The sequence below is a fragment of the Gallus gallus genome, chromosome 28, assembly GCF_016699485.2.
Source record: "Gallus gallus isolate bGalGal1 chromosome 28, bGalGal1.mat.broiler.GRCg7b, whole genome shotgun sequence".
Lineage (NCBI taxonomy): Eukaryota > Metazoa > Chordata > Aves > Galliformes > Phasianidae > Gallus > Gallus gallus.
Window position 1 is genome coordinate 3,041,883 of NC_052559.1, and position 19,989 is coordinate 3,061,871.

Sequence of the window (19,989 nt, forward strand, 5' to 3'; positions counted from 1 at the left end):
CAGTTCCTTATCTGTAAAGAGAGGGTTGCAGAGCCCAGCTGTGCCCTGCAGACCTCAGAGGGCCCAGGGACAAGGGTGCTCAGTGTTGGGTAGGTAATGCTGGGGGAGTGACACAACAAGATCAGGCAGATGTTGCTTTCTCAGATAGACCCAGGGCTGGGTGGTGGTGGGATGGTGTTCTGGTCCTTCTGCCGTGCCTGTGGCTCCCTGGGCAGCCCTGGATGGGATCTGGTCAAGTGCCCCAGCTCTGCTGTCACACTGTGAGCCAGGGAGCTCTTGAACCCAACAGCCAAGGTGTCTTTGAAACCCTATGGATCACCCTGTATTAAACTAAGGCAGGTGATTGTTTTATTTTATTTTTTTTCTTTTTTTTCCAAAATACTTTTTTATTTAGAGATGAAAATGAACTTTGTTTGTTTGTTTGTTTTATAAAAGAGAGAGAGAACAAAACCACCAAGCTGCAATGTCAACATCCAGCCAGACGAGGCCTCCTCTGGAACCCCCATCCCCATCTTGACCAAACCCACGTCCCTTCCCCAATTCCTGCTGTACCCAGCAGGCAGGGGCAGCCCCTTCCTTCCCTCCTGGTAAGGCCAAGAGGAACTAGTCTCCTCTTCCCAGTTCGCAGATAGAAGCAAAGCCAAGTTGGTCTCTAGCATCTGTCCATGCCTGGAGAGGGACCCCAAGGGTCTGTCCTATAGGTATTGGGGTGCTGATCCCCACTGTGTCCCCTGCAGTCCCTGGATGCTGCTTAAAGCTCCTCAGCTGGCTCCAGCACTGTGGGCCTGCTGTGGTCAGCTTCGGTCCAAGCGAGCGACGTCAGGCTTTGGTGCAGTGCAGTGCTGTCCCCCAATGCAGTGCCAGATTGGTCCCCATCACTCTGGCTCAGCCCTTCTGAGGCAAGTGGTGGTGTGCTGTTTCGGGTGGGGGCTTTATCGAGGTGTGGAGTGAAGGAGCTGCTACCAAAGGCTTTGTGCAGTGTCTCAGTTTCATCCTGGTGCTTTGACCACAGTGGTTCTGGGGGCTTCTCATCCCCAGCTCGGGGCTGTGCGTAAGCCACACGGGAGGCAGCTGTGTTATGCAGGGACCTGGAGAAAACTGAGCACAAAGGAGAGACAGGGCTAGCAGCTGTGCCCTCTGTGCAGCCCTAGCATGGCTCCCCCAGCCCTCCTTACCTCGCACTGGTCCGAAGTCACCACCTGTCTCAGCCTTGCTAGCGGCGAAAGGGCTGATGGAAGGGAAGACAATGAGCGCGAAGGAGAGCAGCAGGACCTGGGGACACAGGGGTGATGTTGGCATATGCAGTGCTTGAGGAGGGCCAGGCTCTGCGACATGCTTCCCAGAGAGGGAGCTGGTGGCAGAACCAGGGCTGCATCCCTCCTTTTCTCCCTGCCTATGTGCCCTTGGCAGGACACCATCCATCCACCCTTCACACACGTCCATCCCTTCTTCCATCCATCCAACCCTGGAGCATCTATCCTTCCACGTCAGCACACCCATCCCTCCATCCACCTTTGCCAGCACACTTCCATTGATTTCTCACTTCCTTGAAGCAAGGAGCCTTGGAGGAGATTTGGGGCAGAAAATGGGGACAAGGAGCAGGGGGCTCCACGCACCGCAATGCAGGTTCCTGTCTGTGCTGCTTTGTTGCTCGACTGCACCACCAGGGCCTGGAGCTTCTTCAGCTGCTCCAAGAGAGAGCTGGGGATAGAGAGAGTACATGAGAACCCCAAGGTCTGGGATCCACCTCCCAGCAGAGTCTCAACCACCCCTTCACCTGCCCCTTTGTCCCTGGTCTGTTCTGGAGACACCTACGAGTTCTGCTTCTCTAGGTGCAGGACTTTCCTCTGCAGCTCCTGGTTTTGAGCCGTGCATGCTGACATCCTGGGGGACAGGGAGAGGGATGTGAGGTTTGAGGGGAGCCAAGCAGCGTGCCTATCACCTGCCAGCCTGAGGCAGGGGCTCAGTGGCCATACCGACTCTCCAGCCCATCGATATACTCTTTCTTCTTCTTGCGGCTCTCCTGAGCTGACTGTTTGTTTCTGATCTTCCTCCGGATCTTCTTCAGCACCCGCTCCTCATACTGCAGAAATGGGGGGGGCGTTAGGGCAGCCAGGACCCCAAGCACGGTGTCCACTTGTTCCATCTCAGGTACCACGGGACTCACCTTGGTGAGGGGCAGCTGCGTGGGCAGGGATACCCCCTCCTTTGCCAGCAGCTTCTTCTCATCCTCTGTCAGCACGAGCTCCTGGAACTGCCCCTGGCCCTGCCTTAGTAGGGAGCTGGGCATCTGCAGCTGCTGTGGGACCGTGGATGGGTGATGATCCTGGGCTGCAGGCTCACCCCACGCCTGCCCCAGAGGACCACGGGTGGGGACCGTGGTTCAAGGTTGAGGATGGCATCCAGTAAGGGACAGGAACAAGACTGCGTGTAGTTCAGGAAGGGGAATAAGTGGGGGAGAGACAGGGAGGGATGAGGGTAGGAATAGGATCATGGTCCAAGAAGTGGCAGGGATAAGGAGGGAGGGAAGGGACAAAGGTCCAAGGAAAGAGACAAGGATAGGGACAAGAAAGGATGAGGAAAAGTACAGGGATGGGGATGAGACGACGCTTGAGGAACGAGGATGGCATCTAGGAAGGGACAGGACTGGGCACAAGCAGGGATGGGGAACACGGTGGTGAGGACTCACAGCATCAGAGCTGCCCGAGAGCAGCAGATCCTTGACAGTGAGGGTACAGGACGCAGGCACAGGGACTGTCGACAGACCCCGGCCCTCCTCCAGGAAGAAGCCAGGGTTCCACATATCTGGGTGAGGGTCGAGCGAGGGCTGTCAGCTGTGCCGTGTCCTTGGCCCCCTGACATCCCCCAGCTTCCCCTCTGTGCCCCATACCTCTCCATTCTTCCTGTATACCCAAACCTCCCATCCCACCCGGCTCCCTTAACTTCCCACACCACCCCTCAGCTCCCCAGTGTCTCCTCATCCTCCCAGTACTCCCAGCCCTGTCCTCCACCCAGTCTGTCCCCGTGGCTCACCCAGGTCAATGGAGACCTCAGGGTGGGGGGCTCCGGTGCCCCCAGGGTGCGTCAGAACCTGGCAGGAGTTGGTAAAGGCGTATGGGGCCTCGCTGAGCCCTCCGTCACAGCACCCGGGGGGGCTGTCGAGTTGATCAGAGGGGGGGTCCTCGGAGACTCCACTGTCGCTGACACCCGGGGACCAGCTGGGCGAGTCTGATATGGAGTCCCCAGAGCCCAGAATGGAGCTAAGGAAGTCCTCGCCATCCTGGGCACGCTGTAGGGATACAGATGCCTGTCACCGTCAGTGCTGGGCTCCTGTAGGAGCTGCCTGTGCCATAGGACAGCACTGCATGGTGTTCATGTAAAGCAGAGCCACCCCTCAACCTTGAGGGCTCACCCCATCCTCATGCCAGGTGCCCGGGGATGTCGTTCCCAGCTCCACACCACGGAGGATTCCATCCTGGCGATCAAAGAGGAGGTCCAGCAGGTCGATGCTGTCAAGGCCACCCACAGTAGAGGCCATGGCTGCGAGGAGACAAGTTCAGGCCCCATCCCCATAATTGTCCCTGTGCCTCTCCCCCAAGGTTCATAGCTCTGGGGACGCCCTGATGTACTGGGCAGCTTGGTGAGAGGGAGCAAGGAGCACAGAGACAGGTGTGGGATCACGAGGATGTGTATCTAAGCACGTGTTACATGCGTGTGTGTGCAAATGTGCGTGTGATCATGTAGATGCACACATAGGTGGGGGTGTGCGTGGCCATGCTGTGTGCAGGGATATGACCTGTGCAATCTATATGTGCACACGTGCACCCACATGTGAGACGTGGGTATGAACACGTTGCAACCTGTATTGGTGCATGTGAGCACACCTGGCCGAGCCCTACCTTCCTGCATGCAGGAGGGAGAGCACGCATATGGTCTGCACACACACATGGGGTCAGGGACGTGGCAGTGTCCCCCCTCTGCTCACTTCCAGCAGCTGTAACTCCCATATCCTCCATTTTTCCCCCAGCTGCAGGGGGTCTCCATGGGCACCCAGCCATCCCAACCCTACCAGGAGGAGCACCTGAGCGTCAGCTCGGTTCTCCTGTCTGGCCCTGTCCGGCATATGTGATCAGGTTAATCATTTAGTGTGGCAAATGGAGGGGAGGAGGCTGCTGCCACTGGCCAGCCCCAAGAATGGACCCCACTGCTCCTCCAATCCCAAAGTCACCAAGAAAACCAACCAGTTGGCCAACTGAGCAGCAAAATCAAGGAAGTGACCCGAAAAAACACATCAAACAGCCAAGCTGTTGGCCAACGGACAGTCACTGATTGACCAACCCACCAACCCACTGACCAACTGACCACTCACCCAACCTCCTACCCAACCCACCCAGCCCACCACCCAACCAACATCCCACTCTGAGCAGCGCTGACTCCAGGGTTCCTCAAGCTGGGTTGGAGGTTGGCTGTCATTAACATCACATTTGGCCAGCCAGCTTGGGGAAGGGAGGAAATTACACCCTATTCTCTACCCACGGCCCTTCCATCGACGCCAGCAGCCCCATTGCTGACAGCAGAGCCCTGTTGAGCACTGACAGCCAGGACGTACCTGTATGAGATCCCAGCTCCAGCGGGGAGCCCGCAGATCCGTCCTTGGCTCTCAACTCCTTCGGTGTTCGGGACGCCCAGCCTGGCCACCTCCTCCCCTGCGATGCCCTGACCCGAGTGGCAAAGTTTAAACTCCAACAGCACATAAATAGTGGCCAAGATTGCAAAATCGCCTGTGTCCTGATTGGGGCCGGCGGTAACTGATGGCAGAGGGAAGGCCCACGGTGCTCCGTAACTTATTAGCCAAATGTTTTTGTCCTCCTCTGCCGAGCGGGGCAGGAGGGGCTGATGGGCGAAGTCCACACTCTGCAACTGCCCATGAACTTTCCCCCATTTCGGGGGTAATTTCTCTCTTTTTTTTTTTTTTTTTTTTTTTTTTTTTTTTTTAATACAGATGAGTGCATCAGCATTAATCGCATCCTACAGAGTGTTGGGGAAGAGGTTGACTTGGATTCGACCATTTGTTGCTTCCCCATAACACGTGTTGGTCCCCATAACACGTGTTGGTCCCCATAACACGTGTTGGTCCCCATTGATGTTCATGATCGTCATGCCCAGCGCCGGCCCAGCTGCCACCTGTGCCCTCTGTGCCTCGGTTTCCCCGTGGACCAAATGCATGAGGACCATGGCTCACTGCCTGCCGTACCCCTCACCCCCTGGTGATGATGTTGGCTATCTCACGTTCCAGCTGGGGGTTATGGCTCCGGATGGGCACGGTCAGATCCCAGCAGAACCCACCCAGCGGGTCCCCTCGGAGCAGTGCAGAGCCAGACCCGCCCCCCTCCCCCGTGCCCGGTGAGCAAGGCAGCTTGTGACCACGGTGTGCCACGGGTACAAGGCTGCAACGTCGTGCTTATCTCCGGCACAACGCCCTCTGTCCAGGAGGGACCGGCAAGAGGGAGGGCACCGCCTTCACGCCGCATTTTATGGCCTCAAAGCGGAGACGGGAACTCCTTGCTCCGGGCAAAGGGCAGCCGCTCCGTCGACCTCCGCCCGGCCGCCGCCCTGGCACGACGCGACCCGCCGGGCTGCCAAGGCGGCCGAGCGCTCCGCCGCGGGGGCGCACGGCGGGTACCGGTAGGGGGCGCCGCAGCCCCGCAGGCTCCGCCTCTCCGCTCCCCCCCCATCCAGCCTCGAACCCGTCCTCCGCAGCCCGCTCTCGCGAGACTCCGCGAGGTGTCCTCCACGCGGCCGTTCCCCACGCCCCGCCCCTTTCGGTTCCTCCCCCCTCCCGGCCCCGCCCCCTTCGCCTCATGCCCCGCCCCGCTCGGCCCGCAGGCGCGGCGCGGCCCGGCCATGCCGGCCAAGAGGAAGCCGGTGCTGCCGGCCCTCACCATCACTCCCAGCCCCGCCGAGGGACCCGGGCCCGGCGGTTCCGCAGAGTGAGTGAGCGGCGGTGGGGCCCGTCCGGTCACTGCCGCGTCGGGAGCGTCGGTGCTGGGGGTGGTTGTGTGCCGGGCCTGGGAGCGGAACGGGGCACCGGAGAGGGACGGGAACGGGGCTTGGGGAGAGAATGGAGGGCTGGGATGGGCCCCGCCTGGATGGGGTCTGTGTGGGAACCGGGGGCTGCTGTGGGATCGGGGAGGAAGCGATGGGGCCGGGCGCAGAGCGGCCTTGTGCCCAGCTTGGCTGGGATGAGGTGGGGAAGGGGCGGGGGGAGCAGGGAGAGGAGCGGAGCGGAGCTGGGGGCGGTCAGTGGGGTGAGGAGGAGCAGAGCCCGTAGGGACTGAGGGGGGGGAGGCAGGGAGGGGTGTCGGGGGGGCTGCAGGGAGACCTTCCTGATCCCCTGGCCGGGGTGTGGGGTGGGGGTGGGGCAGCAAATGGCAGAGGGTGGCTGGAGAGTGTGTGTGTGTGTGTGTGTGTGTGGAGCAGGTGTTGGGGAACACAGCATCCCCTTTGTGCTCAGCTGTGGGTCTGGGGTAGCAGGGAGGGGGGTGGTGGGCGTGTGGAGAGCCATTGTGCTTCACAGAGGAGGCCAAGCGTGGCTTTCCATGTTAGGAGAGGCCGTCCCTTAACTGTACGGGGGTTTGGGCTGATTACACGTGGGATGGGGCTTCTGTTGTTCCCTCTGCTTCTCCACGGTCCTCAGAAGAAAGCGTTGAGGTTCTTTTCCCTGTGCCTCGCTGTCTGACCCTTATGAGCCGTGTTTTGCCCCCCGCCAACAGAGGACAGGCGTTCTCTGGGCCCTCGCAGACCTCTGACTGATGCCCCCATCATCTCCTGCAGGGCCAACCTGGTGGACCTTCAGAAGAAGCTGGAGGAGCTGGAGCTGGATGAGCAGCAGAAGAAGCGCTTGGAAGCTTTCCTCACTCAGAAAGCCAAAGTGGGAGAGCTGAAGGACGATGACTTTGAGAGGATCTCCGAGCTGGGGGCTGGCAACGGTGGTGTGGTCACCAAAGTGCAACACAAACCCTCAGGGCTCATTATGGCACGGAAGGTAAGGGGGCAGGAGGTGCCTTGCTGGAGAGCAGAGGTCCAACCGGGCTGTCTGAGCTGCTCCACCTGCATGCAAAGCATCTGAGTGTGCACCAGTGCACAAAGCTGGGCTCTGCACAGTGCCTCTTCCCCTTCTATGAGCTTTCTGGCTGCTCTGCCTTGCTGTGGGTCACCTCCTGAGAGGGGAAGTCTGCATCACAACAGGTCACAGGGTTTTGCAATGCCTGGTGTGAGAACGTGAATTTGTTCTTTCACCAGGAAATGGGTTTTCTGAGGGTGGTGGTAACGAGGGCTCGGTGTGGCAGGTGGAGAAGCACGGCTGGCCTGCACACACCTGAGTTTGGCATGCACACATCCCCTGCCATCTGCTTAATAGTTCCGAGCAGCCTTGTGAACCTGTCCTGACAGCTGTTCCTCTCTGAGATCGGCTTATGGGAGATGTCTTTTACTGCAGTGTCTTGTAATAGAGAAATAGGAGGTGCTTTGTCTGCCTATTAGAAAAGGCAGTGCTCAGTGAGAGCAGTGCAATTGCTAATATATAGGGCAGCTTCCTTGGAAGGCTCTATTCTCACCTGCTGTGGGGATGAGTTTGTGTTCATCATGAGCTAATAGGTTCTCCGGGAGGCTCTGCTTGGATGGAGCTCTGTGGGTCTTCCACTGTGGCATTATTTTGGGTAGGCTAGGTGTAATCAGATGGTTTTGAGACTGTTGGGAGTGCTGTGTTTAAAAACTGGAGCCAAGGCAAGCTGCAGTGTTGGGCAACACTGCTGTGTTCCTTGCAGAGAGCAGGGCCTGGGTGTCCTAGAGCTCATAGTAACAGCTGCTGCTTTCTAACCTGCCATGGCATTTGCTAGACTTCATGGCTTTCCTTCCCACAGCTGTGTTAGCTGACTCTATGTGGAGCCCAAGGAATAAGGCATTTACTCTTTCACATGCATAAGCATGTGAGTGTATTTTCACTTCACGTCGTTTCCTTGATATGAGGGCACCTGTTCTTACAACACCTACAGAGCTTGTGAAAATGTTCACGTTGCTGAGTCAGATCTGCATCCAACTTCTGCCTTGCCTTTCCATTCTGTGTCCTGGGTGATCTCGGTGTGTTACACAGGCTGGCAGTTGCTGCACTTGCTAACAGACTGCACAGCACTCCACTTGGCTCTTTATCCTTAGTTATGGAAACGTTTTCCTTTCTTCCCAATGCTCACACTTGTTCCTGCGGTTCCTGTAAGGTTGTTTTTTTTGTTAACAGTAACTTTTCTTGTCAGCTGATTCATCTAGAAATCAAACCAGCCATCAGGAATCAGATTATCCGAGAGCTGCAGGTGCTGCATGAGTGTAATTCCCCATACATTGTGGGTTTCTATGGGGCCTTCTACAGCGATGGAGAGATTTCCATCTGCATGGAGCACATGGTGAGTCCACATCCTTTCCCCCCCCCCGTCCTTCTCCAAACAGCTGCTCCCAGTACTGTGTTCCCAACTGGGTCTGTAATGAGAATGACACCCAGGTGAGGTGGCTTAGTGTGCTGCCACTCATTGCTGGCAGTGCAGTGGCTCTTTGCTCTGACTACTCGGTGTTCAGCAAGGCTGCTGAGCTGGGGTTTGAATCTCCATGCTCCTACTTAAGCATCTAAATGACAGGCATTGACTTTAGGAAGCAGAAGTTTAGGGGGTGGCCAAACAGAAATGCTGTAAACCCACCACTCTACAGAGCTTGCTGTCAAGTGTAATGCATGTCTCTTCTTGTCTCTATCAGAAGTGTTGTCATTGCTCCACAATGATGCTGGCAGCCTCATCTTTGTGTTTACTGCTGTTGGGAAAAGAAGCTTATAAGCTAACAGCAAGAAACAGAGCTGATAGGATTAAAGGAGTTCTCAATGTGAAGCTTGAGCTCTGATTGCCAGAGATCTTTTCCTGCTGCTGGAGTGTGCTTGATATTGATGGACTGCAGTCCACTGAGCTGGGATGCTGCATACCACTCTTACAGCACTGGTCCAATATGGATGTGTTCGTCTGTATGGCCGAACACTCTGCTGCCATTGGTGTGCTGATAACCTCAGTGCTTTTCTTACTTGCAGGATGGTGGCTCCCTGGATCAAGTGTTGAAAGAAGCCAAAAGAATCCCCGAGGAAATACTGGGGAAAGTCAGCATAGCGGTGAGTTGCTTCGTTTCTCCATATGTGCTTTCCCTCCTGAAGTTGGGCAGGAGGTGGTGGTGGATGGGAGCAGGGAAGCAGATCCCCGAGCACACTCCATAGCTCCCACCCCTGGTGTTGCACTGTTTGGTGGTCGCTTCCTTGGGCAATAAACCCAAGGCTTGTGATTGTCACCATAAGGGGTTGGTTTTTGCTCTCTGACTGAATCTAAACAGTGGCCATTGCTCACTCCCATCCACGGTGATCAATTGCAACACTTGAAGTGCTTAGTCACCACAGAGAGGCTTTCCTCACAGAGCTGCGGTGTGGCAGCACTGAAGTCTATGCAATGGGCCTTACTGAAGGCAGAGCACTTTGCTTCTGAGTTCTTACCCCGTCTTTGGCTTCCTTTTAGGTTCTGAGAGGTTTGGCCTATCTGAGAGAGAAGCACCAAATCATGCACAGAGGTGAGAGGAGGAAGCTAACAGTAGCTTGCTGTGCTGGAGGAGCCCTGTGTTTTACCCAGAGCCATGCTGACACTCTTCTCTCTCACTGTTGTCAGATGTGAAGCCTTCCAACATCCTGGTTAACTCTCGAGGAGAGATTAAGCTGTGTGATTTTGGGGTCAGTGGTCAACTCATTGACTCCATGGCAAACTCTTTTGTGGGAACTCGGTCCTACATGTCTGTAAGTTCAACTTTTGAGTGGGGTTTTTTACAATTGGGGTTCAGTTTGGCTGCAGGTGGGGTTAACCACTCATACAGAATCAGTGTCCTGTCCAAGCTGCTTACAGTTTTCCTCTGCATTTCTGCCCTCTCTGGGACCGTGGTCTCTTCAGGCTCTGCTTGATCACATGTGCTTATTGCTGCTCTATGCTGAAGGTTGGACTGTGGGGCACAAAGTGTTCCATGCAATAGAAACAAGCGCAGAGACGTGCAAAGGAAGATGTCCCCCTCCTATGGATGCTTCCATTCTGTTTCAGCTAATGTTTGTGGGTTCAAAGCCTCCTTTCTGTATGCAAAGCTTATCCAAGAAACTGGCAGTGTGGAGGGGGCACCCATGCTGACACCCTCCCTCCTTCAACCATGCTTCAACCACGTGCAGTTGCTGGCAGGGGTGGCAGCCAGTCTAATGCAGGTGGGGTTGGTGCAGAGTGATGGAAAACAGAGCCAAGCTGGAGGAGAACTGCAAAAAGTGCAGATTATACTTCAAAATGAAAGTAATAATCCATGGGCCCTGGGCTGCAGATGTGCTAAACCACACATTGTGGGACACACTTTGGCTAATGGTTTCTGTCCAGCCTGGTGTAGTGGCAGTGACACAGTGCAGCAAGTGGCATCATGCAGACTCCTCTGCCCAGTGAAGCTCTGCTCTGTGTGCTGATAGCAGGCTGCTGTAACCATGAAGTCTCCTCCAGGCTGGCTCTGGTCCTCTGCCTGGATAGCAAAGAAGATGCATCTCTGCTGTCCACACCGTGTGGTTGCAGCTGTAAGCAGGCAGTAGCTTTGTTAGCAAAGCTGCTGGTGCTTCTGTACTGAGGTCTGAGCTCCTCTTGTATTTTGGGAATGGTTATTTAAGTAGAGTTATAGTTAGATGGTGTATTTAAGGGTGATGTCCCCTCTGCATTCAGCTGTTGGGTCTGCACAGCTCACACAAAGCTACCAGTACAGATGGCTTGCACTGATCTTTATTATCACAGTAGGATCTTCTGCTCCTCAGATTACTCTCAGCTATTAATAGGAATAAACAGGAAAAAAAACACAATTACTTTCTTTTTGGCAACAAAATTGAGATCTCAGCTCACTGAGAAACGCTGCGTACTCAGAAGTCCGGGGTATAAACAACTGCAAAGGCTGCTCAGCTGTATCTGCTGGTTAGATGTGTGCAAGTGCTTCGTGTTTGATGTGACTTGGGAGTTCCCCCACCCCCCAGAAATGCTTCCTCTGCAGACCCGAGTGCTTCTGGCAGGCATCAGGAGTGCTGGCTGCTTGGAGGACACCTGCTCACGGAGAGGATGCTTCAGCTTTCTTACCACTGTGTTGTCTGTGCTCTTTTTCCTTCCAGCCTGAACGGTTGCAGGGCACCCATTACTCAGTCCAGTCCGACATCTGGAGCATGGGTCTGTCACTGGTGGAGCTTTCTATTGGAAGGTACCCCATACCCCCACCAGACTCCAAGGAACTGGAAGCAATATTTGGCCGTCCCGTGGTGGATGGGGCAGAGGGAGAATCTCACAGCGTCTCGCCACGGGCCAGACCCCCAGGACGCCCCATCAGTGGTAGGGGCTGTCAGATGCATTGGATGCAACATTGGGGGGCAAGGGGATGGGTTGTGTCGGTGTGGCTGGGTTAGCAGAAGCTGTTGTGGATGAGGATGTGGGGAGGGAGGGTTCTCATCTCGCTCTCTGCTGCAGACAGAGCTATGTCTGTGCTGTAGGAGAATCCAGCTCTGCTGTGGAGGTTTCTAATCCTGAGAGCCTGTGGGGTTCTGGGCTTGTGTGGGGTTCTGGGCTTGTGTGGGGTTCTGGGCTTGTGTGGGGTTCTGGGCTTGTGTGGGGAGCTTAGGAGGTGATTTGGGGGATTTTTTTTAACCGTGGGTTCATTCCCAAGCTGGTGCCTTCTGCTTCTCCCCAACAGAAGTCTCACAGTGTGGGTTTTGTTTGTATGAAATGAAGCCCTTTGGTGCCTGAACAGCTTCTCACCAGTATTCCTTTCATCTTAACCACACAGGCCATGGAATGGACAGCCGACCTGCAATGGCCATCTTTGAACTGCTGGACTATATCGTTAATGAGGTGAGTATTGCACTACTGTAGGCTCTGCTCCCCTGGGTTAGTGATGTGTCCACTCTGCCAGGTCAAGAGTAGGCTCAAAAACCTCTGCTTGACAGGGGCTTATCAACAGAGCCCCTCCAAAACACACAAAAACTCTGTTGGCCACTGATAGAATGGGAAGGGAGCAGCTTGGAGGAGCATGGGCTTTGGACAAACCTTAACTGAAAGCTGTGCTCTAAGACATTTACATTTTGACCCATTAATCCTTTTTCCTCTCTCTGCAGCCACCTCCCAAGTTGCCAAATGGAGTTTTCACGCAAGATTTCCAGGAGTTTGTAAATAAATGGTAAGGATTTCTGTTTGTGACTGAACGTGGAGGCCTGTAGGTGCTCACTGGCAGCTCAGCAGGCTGCCTCCCCACTCCAAATGTTCAGCCTGAGGGTTGTCTGTTCTCTGTTGGTAACCTCTCCCTGCTCTGGCTTGGCTGCAGCAAGGTCCTGCACTGTGCTGGGAACTTCTGCCTTGGGAAGGGCTGGAATAAAAGTGCTTTATTTGTAGTTATCTTCTGCAGCTCGTCCCACAGCCTTGCAGGCACCCTGCAAACACCACTGATGGTTGCAGACAACACTATCTGAGCATCGTCCATGCTGCTGGTCTCCTGGGGAGGGCAGACAGGAGGCCACGTGGTTTTAGTGAAGCTGGAGACCTCTCCAGACAGATAAGCAGTTTCTTACAAGAAGGGTCTCAGTGCTGCTTTTGCTCTCTTTGTTCTTCTCATTTCAGCTTAATTAAGAATCCAGCGGAACGGGCAGATTTGAAGATGCTGATGGTAAATGGGAAGAGCAATCTTCTTTCTACAGTGGGTGGCACCAGATCTGCAAGCTGCTGCCTCATCCCATCCCCTTCAGCCACCCTTGCTCTAAAGGCTGGGAACTCCCCTGGCTGAGCCTGAGAACCAAGTCCAGCCTGGGAGTGACTCATTTGCCTTTATCTCAAAGGCAGTGATGTCATCTAACCCCTGAGAGCCCACTGCCCCTCCCCAGCAGAGCCCAGGATGGGAACCTGATGGCTCCAGCACCTCTCCATGTCTGTGAAGGTGCCTGGGACAAAGCTTTGCCTCTCGAGCAGGGTAGAAGAGCTCAGTTTATCCCCACTTTTCTTCCTCAGCCTAGTGCTAAGCCACAGCTGGCTGCCCCCCACTGCCCCTTGCAAAAGCAGCAGCCCACATCCTATGTCCCTGCTCCTTGTCCTTGTTTTGTGGTCACCCTGCTCTGCCCCTCTCCTTGGTTGGAGGTGGGTTAGGGTTTGCTCTCTGGGAGCAAACTGGGACTGGGCTGAGCTCAGGACCTGTAGTTCTGAACCTACACCAGGCTTGTCTTGTCTCCACCATAGCATTTAGGTTTGCTCTGGGGATGCAGCACACAGGTTTTGCACCTCAGCTCTTCTGCGTGCCCTGAGAGCTTCCTGGGTGCCCTGACTCAGCCATAGGGCTGCAGGTAGCAAACACTGAGGAACTACTCTCCAGATCCACTGTCTGGGCCTGAAAGCAACCCAAGCTGTAGCCTTAGATCCATTGGCTTTGCTGGGATCCAACCAACACTATAAGCCCCCCCCCAAAGCTCTGAGAAGGGACCAGGGATTGTGATGTTCTACTGGAGGTGGAAACCCTCCCTGCGGGGAGCACCTTGCAGCACGCTGACAACGTGCCTTCCTAACCTGGCTTTGCTTCCCGTTGCAGAATCACACCTTCATCAAACGCTCCGAAGTGGAGGAGGTGGATTTCGCCGGCTGGCTGTGCAAAACACTGAGGTTAAACCAGCCCAGCACACCCACCCGTGCCGCCGTGTGATGGCCGAGCCGACTGCCTGCTGTCAGTACATCTGCCTCTGTCACCATTCCCTGTCCTTCAGCACACAACAGAACTGCCCTCCTTCCTTCCCCCCACCCCCTCCAGCCCCATCCTCACCTCGCATCCCACCAGCAAAGCAACCATCACTTGGAAACGTTAATCAGCTGCCCCCCCCCAGCCCCCCTCCCAGTCCCCCTTCCACCCCCAAGCAAACATGGGCTTGGTTTCTGTTGGTCTGGGGGTATCCTGGGCCTCTGCTCCAGCTTGGAGCTCTTGACACTTGGGAAATGTGCTGCTTATGTTAATTTTTTTTTCCTCTTTTGGTTTTTTTTTTTGGAAACATGTTCACTTGGGTTAAAAAAAAACAAAAGAAAGCGTGTGCATTGGTGTATGTGTGTGAGATGGGGGCAGGGGGTGGGCATATGGGAGTGGGCATACGGCTGTGGGGAGGGGGCTCTGCCTGCTGCTGTGCTCCTCAGCTGGGCTATGAGCATCAAGAGGGGAAATGGGTGCTGCCAGAAGGGGAGAAACCTTGCAGGGTGTCCAGCCATGGCAGGTGCTGTGCCACGAGGCTGTGGCATTGCTTAGAGCTGAGCTGGGTGCTGCTCTCTCTCTTTCTCCCTGTGAGTAAAGGAGGCACGTGTGGTTTTACTCGTGGTGGTGTTAATTGGGGTTGCTTTACGACCTGTTTCTGGTGCACTGGATGTTGGCTGAGTTGTCTTGATGTGCTAAGTGCAGGCTGAGCTCCTGGCTCGGGTGGGGAAAGGTGCAGGGCAGCCGGTGGGCTCTGCTGCCCCTCCTGCAGGCAGGCCTGGGTGCACAGAGAGCAGGTGCTCCACTGTTTGAGCCCCTGTTTGAGCCCCTTGCAGTGCCAGGCAGTGGGTTTGGTGCCTCAGGCAAGATCCATCCCTGGGTCTGCTGTGCCTCAGGCAGAGCAGTCCTGGAGACCCCTCTGGTCTGCAGGCCTCCTCCCTACAGCTGTCCCCCACCTTCCCAAGCCAAGGCCTGGGGTCTGGTGGGGTGTGTTTGGTGGCAGTTGGGGCCATGGAGGGGCTGGGCCAGGCCTGGATCTTGCTTGGGGGGGGGGGGGGGGGGGGGTTCAGTCCTCTCATGCTCTGTCCCACTGCTTCAGGGTTTTCAAAGGCTGCTCTGTGCCCTCCACACTCACTCTTCACCCCACTGTCTCAGGAAGGATGAGGGCCCTGCTGATAGCAGGGCTGAGCCATCGCCGTGCATTCACCCCCATCCCCTCAGGGCTGACTATGCCTTACACAGCCCCATCTCCTCCTGAGGGGGTTGAGCCTCCTTGCTTATTTATTATTATGGGATTTATTACTTTGCTTTTCCCTTTGCAGTTTGCCAAGTGACTGCTGGATGCTCCTCTGATGGGGCAGGCCTGGTAGTCACTCTTTAGGCAGTATGTTGCCTTCTTAACCCCAAACCACAGCCCCTTCCCCATTGCCGGGCTGGGGGTTGGCAGCAAAGTGCACCGGGCAGTTACTGTTGTTTTTTGCCCCTTAGGTGCAAGGTGGGGAGATGGAGAGTTCATAAAGCATTAGGGTTATCTGTGGCTTGTTTCACTTTGGTGTTGGGTTTTGGAAGGGGAAAATTCATATGGAGCCTTTTGTTGGGTTTTTGTTTGTTTTGGTTTTGTTTTTTTTTAACTAAATATTTTCATCATGGAAAAAATAATAATAAATGGCACTTTACATTTACAGGTCTATTCTCTTCTGCTTTCTCCTGCTCAGCTTTAACTCCTGTGTGCCCAGGCTCCCCATGGAACACATCCCCCAGTTATCCTGGCACAGGGCTGCCCTGCCCCAGCAGGATGGATGTGAGCTCTAAGGAAGGCACTGTGCCATAAATCCTGCTCTGGGATGCTAAGTGTATTCATTATAGAGTGAGGCTGAGCTTAGCTGGGAGCCCTGGGATCATCCAACCTTGGGCTATACCTGGAAAATAGCATTTTATCAGAGCCCTGCACCCCTCAGCCCCTGCAGAGACCCCAGCAGGGTGGAGCTGTGGGGTTTGGGGGGACCTCTATAGCTGGACACGGCGTCTGGCACCTCTTGGGGGTGGTATTGGGTTGCTCCCATCTTGAGGAGAGATGTGGGGCTTATAGGCAGAGATATGGGCTGGCTTTAGGGCATCCTAATGTACTGCCAGCCTATCTCAGCACTCTTTGGGTGCTGTAGAGGTTCCCCAGTGTGCCCCTGAGGCATCTTTGTGCATCCCACTGCCTCTGGGGTACCCTATGTGCAGTGCAGTGTATTCTACCAAACACTCAGAGCAGCTTGGTGTGAATTCAGACGCAGGCACTCTCATGGCTTTGTATTGCCCATTTTTCCCCCTAGGTGACCATGGCCGGACTCCTCATTCTGTACTGCTCCTCAGGATGATGCTGTGCTGTATGCATTGGTGAGCAACCCCCCGCTGTCCCCCTCTGCCACCCCAATTTGGCACACCCCACCTCATAGGCATTCCTTCTTCTTGTGAGCTGTCTGTGGAAGCAGCTGTGCCCATGGAGGGTCTTGCTGTGCCCTCCAGCCTGGCCTCACCCCCCTGGAGCCCTCCCAGCTGTCCCACAGCGTTCTGCTTCCACACTCACAGTGCTGCAATGCCAAATGCCGTCAGCCCCCCAACCTCACCCGTCCCCCTTAACAGAACCACGTGCAGCCAGTCCACCCTGTAAAGCACAAATGCATGCTACTACATTGCTACCTTAGCAAAAACAAGAGGGTAAAGAGGCAGTGTGACCCCAGAAGCCCTGTCCCCATCCCCATACACTGCCAGGATGAGCAGCTCTCCTACCCCCTTGCAATTCCCCATCGATATCCCAAGCCTTTCCCCTCCCCTATCCCCATTTCCATACCCACCGAGCCCCGGCGACGTACCACTTCGGCTCTCCCGGCGGCCATTTCGCGTCCTGCTCTCTATCTGATTGACGCAGCACAGCGGAGCTCTCCGCCCCCCACGGCCGCCCTCATTCCCGCAGCGCACGGCGGAACCGCACCGCACCGCACCGCCGGTACCCGCGGGGACGGGCGCTCCACGTGGCGCTGCGCATGCGTGCGAGCGGGCGGTGCCGGCGCCTGCAGTACCGCGGTGCTGCCAGCAGGGGGCGCTGTTCGGCTCCTCAGCCCCGAGCGGACGGAGCGAGAGCCGCGCGCCCCGCGCACGTAACGCTGCCTGTTGCAAAGGGGAAAGAAAGGCGGCGATGCACGCACCGGCTGCGCAGTGACAGCACGGAGTGACAGCACGGAGTGCTCCCGGAGCTCTTCGGTGTGCCCTAGAGCCTTCCCGCTGAGCTCTGGCTGCGGGACCTCGTGCAGCAGTGAAATGATGCTGGCTTAGAATATAGGCTCAGCTCCCCAGCGTCAGGGCTGCTCCTGCCTCACTCCTCCCCCCACCTGAGCCTTCCCCCATCAGCACCCAAAGGGGGACCTGAGGCTCAGCAGAGAGGCAGCAATGCAATGAAGCACTGAGATGTGCCCCCCCTATCCCAGGACTCCCCATACCCATCTATCCCAGGCCTACCCCCTCTCTATACACACACAGCCAGGTGTCAGCAGGGCTGCCCTCTGGAAACTCAGCATCTGGATGCCAACAGCGAGCCAAGAAACGTGACGTTGATGCCTGCGAAGTGTCCTTAAACAGAACCATCTGCACCACTAACGGTAGGAGTTATAGCTGAAGTGTCAGCCTGTCACCCTCTTAGATCCCCCAGGGCAACCCGGGGCACCTGAGCTTCTTTGTAGGTAACCCCAGAAGCCTCTGTGAGCCACACAGTGTACCCTGAAGCACTCCAGAGTGCTCCCAGAGCTCCTCAACATGCCCTAACATCAGACCTGCCTGAGCGCCATCAACCTCCATGGGCACCTCCTGCCCCAGCGCCGAGGTGAGCGGCTGCTCCCCAAATCCAGACGGGCTCAGAGAGGGACCCCGCGGCTTCGAGGCACCTGCAGGAGCAGCTCTGATCCCATCGCACGCCGCCTCTGCCGGGAGCAAGCAGCGGGCAGGCAGCCAGAGCTGGTGGGAGGAGAACAGATTGTCCCCAAAACAGGCACTGTGCAGAGCGGGATCCCCCACAAACTGCACCCCGGAGATGGGGCCAGCTTGGAGGGGCCGGGGAGCCGGGTGTCCCCATGCTCCCAGCGGGGTGGGTGCGCTCGTGCCTTAGCCCAGCTGAGCCCTCCTGGGGCGTCACAGCAGCACGAGCAGCCTCTCTGTGTGCACAACTGGCAAAAGGCTGGCAGCACTCCGTGGGAGGGCAGGCGGGATGCGAGCAGCTTCCTCCTGCCCCTGAAGACTGAGCCTCCGTCTGCTCGGGAACGGAGCGAGCAGAGCTCGAGCTGGGCTGTGAAAGGGAGCCGTGGTGAGCGGAGCCAGGAAATCCAGCACGCAGGCTGACACTTCAGCTATAACTCCTACTGTTGTGACAAAGAGTGGCGCAGATGGTTCTGTTTAAGGACACTTCGCAGGCATCAACGTCACGTTTCTTGGCTCGCTGTTGGCATCCAGATGCTGAGTTTCCAGAGGGCAGCCCTGCTGACACCTGGCTGTGTGTGTATAGAGGGGGGGTAGGACTGGGATAGAGGGGTATGGGGAGTCCTGGGATAGGGGAGGCACATCTCAGTGCTTCCTTGCATTGCTGCCTCTCTGCTGAGCCTCAGGTTCCCCTTTGGGTGCTGATGGGGGAAGGCTCAGGTGGGGGGAGGAGTGAGGCAGGAGCAGCCCTGACGCTGGGGAGCTGAGCCCATATCCTAAGCCAGCATCATTTCACTGCTGCACGAGGTCCTGCAGCCAGAGCCAGGGTGGAAATAGAAAAGGGACAGCCCTGGCCAAGCCCCCATCTTTTCCCTGGCACAGGTGAAGTAAATACTCACCGAGCAGCACATCACCTGCTGCTCCGCACGGCTCTGCTCCCAGCCCTGCTAATTGCAGCGTTCTCACTTCACGCTGATGGACATGATAAGATTAGTGATTACAGAAATCTCATACGGCAATTGGATTGAATTGGGAGGCTGCGTGAAGGAAATTGGACTGAGCTGCAAATAGGAATTAATTCTAACCTGGCAGCAGTGAGATTTGAGGGTTTGAATAGATGTATTTCTGTGTATTTACATGTTGCCCTGCGCTACCTCTGGCTTTGTCCTGCAGCAAGAAGCTTCATTATGGTGGCACTGGGGCTGCCTCTGCTCCAAGACCAGCTTTGGGCAGCCCCGAGCACTCAGGGAGGGGCTGAGGGGGCTGTCGCCGAGCACAGCCATGGCACATCCATGGGGTGAGCACAGCCCAGGGCTCCCAGCCCTCCCCTCCTGCCTGCAGGCTCCGTTATCTGCATTGCCATGGCGATGGAGCAGGGCTGATGCTCTCTGTGGTGTGTCCAGTGCAATCTCCAGCCACTGCCCGTGCTGGGGGGCAGATCCAGCCGTGATGGTGGATGCAGCCCCACGTCCCCATCATGCTTAAATGCGGCTCAGAGCCACCGCCTTACAAGAAACCCAGAACTCAGGGTCTGATCCCCCCCATGGCACCCAGCAAGGACTCCCCCCGACCTTTCCCCACACCCAGAGCTGTAACACACCTCTCAGCCCATGGGCAGAGCACAGAGCTCAGCCAGCAGCCCCAAATTGCTGTTCTCGATTGGTGCCTGTCTGAACTGATAGTAAAACCTTGGCCAGCAGCTGATGGCGTTGGACGAGTCCTCCTGCCTGCTTTGCTTTTACCACTTGTTTCCCCTCCCACCTGGGCCTGCTCCATACGGTGGGCATTTTGCAAAGCTGTCAGAGGCAGCATTGAAAACTCCAGCAGGCAGCTGGAAAAGAACCGGTCCGGAAGGGAAAGGCTGGGAGAGAAGCTTTACATCACAGCACATCCTCAGCCCCTTCCCTCATCCATCCCTATGGCCACACTCATTCCCAGCGCTGATTGTGGGGGGGCTTCGCCAGTCCTGGGGCTGCGTGTGACCCAACCAAACCACGCCTGGGCTTTGGGATGTGTTAATTTCCTCTGCCAAATTCCTCCAGAGGAGATGGGAAAGGCTGAGCCAGGATCCATCCCACGGCTCCAGGTCCATGTCGGCGTGTCAGCTACAAAACAGGAGAGCAAAGCTCATGTGGAAAAGCAAAACAAGCTGAGCCTGAGCCCCGGGGCTGCGGTGACAGCAGCACAGCCAGCCCTGGGGAA

The 19,989-nt window shown here is 56.2% G+C and overlaps 2 protein-coding genes and 1 long non-coding RNA gene across 5 annotated transcripts; 1 reads left to right on the plus strand and 2 right to left on the minus strand.

Moving 5' to 3' along the window:
* Nucleotides 1-335: 335 nt before the first annotated feature.
* On the minus strand, nt 336-4,834 carry CREB3L3 (cAMP responsive element binding protein 3 like 3). 2 transcript variants are annotated; one of them, XM_015300011.4, is made up of 10 exons: nt 4,610-4,834; nt 3,413-3,540; nt 3,034-3,289; nt 2,690-2,805; nt 2,168-2,296; nt 1,977-2,083; nt 1,816-1,884; nt 1,617-1,701; nt 1,176-1,272; nt 336-1,098 (listed from the first exon to the last, which is right to left on the minus strand). In XM_015300011.4, the coding sequence occupies exons 1-10, from the start codon at nt 4,752-4,754 to the stop codon at nt 752-754; spliced, it is 1,479 nt and encodes a 492-aa protein (XP_015155497.2). In that variant the 5' UTR covers nt 4,755-4,834; the 3' UTR covers nt 336-751. The 2 variants fall into 2 exon arrangements, with proteins under 2 accessions (XP_015155497.2, XP_004948873.3); XM_004948816.5 differs by having other exon boundaries at nt 2,168-2,299.
* Nucleotides 4,835-5,877: 1,043 nt separating this feature from the next.
* Nucleotides 5,878-15,515, plus strand: MAP2K2 (mitogen-activated protein kinase kinase 2). Of its 2 annotated transcripts, none has more exons than XM_015299918.4 (11): nt 5,878-5,990; nt 6,835-7,045; nt 8,310-8,456; nt 9,122-9,199; nt 9,594-9,645; nt 9,741-9,865; nt 11,243-11,456; nt 11,908-11,972; nt 12,236-12,297; nt 12,735-12,810; nt 13,690-15,515. In XM_015299918.4, exons 1-11 carry the CDS (start codon nt 5,905-5,907, stop codon nt 13,798-13,800), a joined length of 1,227 nt encoding a protein of 408 aa, XP_015155404.1. In that variant the 5' UTR covers nt 5,878-5,904; the 3' UTR covers nt 13,801-15,515. The 2 variants fall into 2 exon arrangements, with proteins under 2 accessions (XP_015155404.1, NP_990719.2); NM_205388.2 differs by having other exon boundaries at nt 12,735-12,780.
* LOC112530431 lies at nt 10,850-16,858 on the minus strand. The gene is made up of 2 exons (XR_005842148.2): nt 16,677-16,858; nt 10,850-10,908 (listed from the first exon to the last, which is right to left on the minus strand). It is a non-coding gene; the product is annotated as an uncharacterized LOC112530431 (long non-coding RNA).
* Between the last annotated feature and the right edge of the window lie 3,131 nt (nt 16,859-19,989).

Coding starts and splice junctions, on each gene's coding strand:
- CREB3L3 (XM_004948816.5), bottom strand. CDS start 4,754: ATGTGCTGTTGGAGTTTAAACTTTGCCACTCGGGTCAGGGCATCGCAG. Junction 1,702..1,815: donor CACCTAGAGAAGCAGAACTC/GTAGGTGTCTCC, acceptor CTCTATCCCCAG/CTCTCTCTTGGAGCAGCTGA. Junction 1,099..1,175: donor TGACTTCGGACCAGTGCGAG/GTAAGGAGGGCT, acceptor CTTTGTGCTCAG/TTTTCTCCAGGTCCCTGCAT.
- MAP2K2 (XM_015299918.4), top strand. CDS start 5,905: ATGCCGGCCAAGAGGAAGCCGGTGCTGCCGGCCCTCACCATCACTCCC. Junction 7,046..8,309: donor GGCTCATTATGGCACGGAAG/GTAAGGGGGCAG, acceptor TTTTCTTGTCAG/CTGATTCATCTAGAAATCAA. Junction 12,298..12,734: donor CAGGAGTTTGTAAATAAATG/GTAAGGATTTCT, acceptor TTCTCATTTCAG/CTTAATTAAGAATCCAGCGG.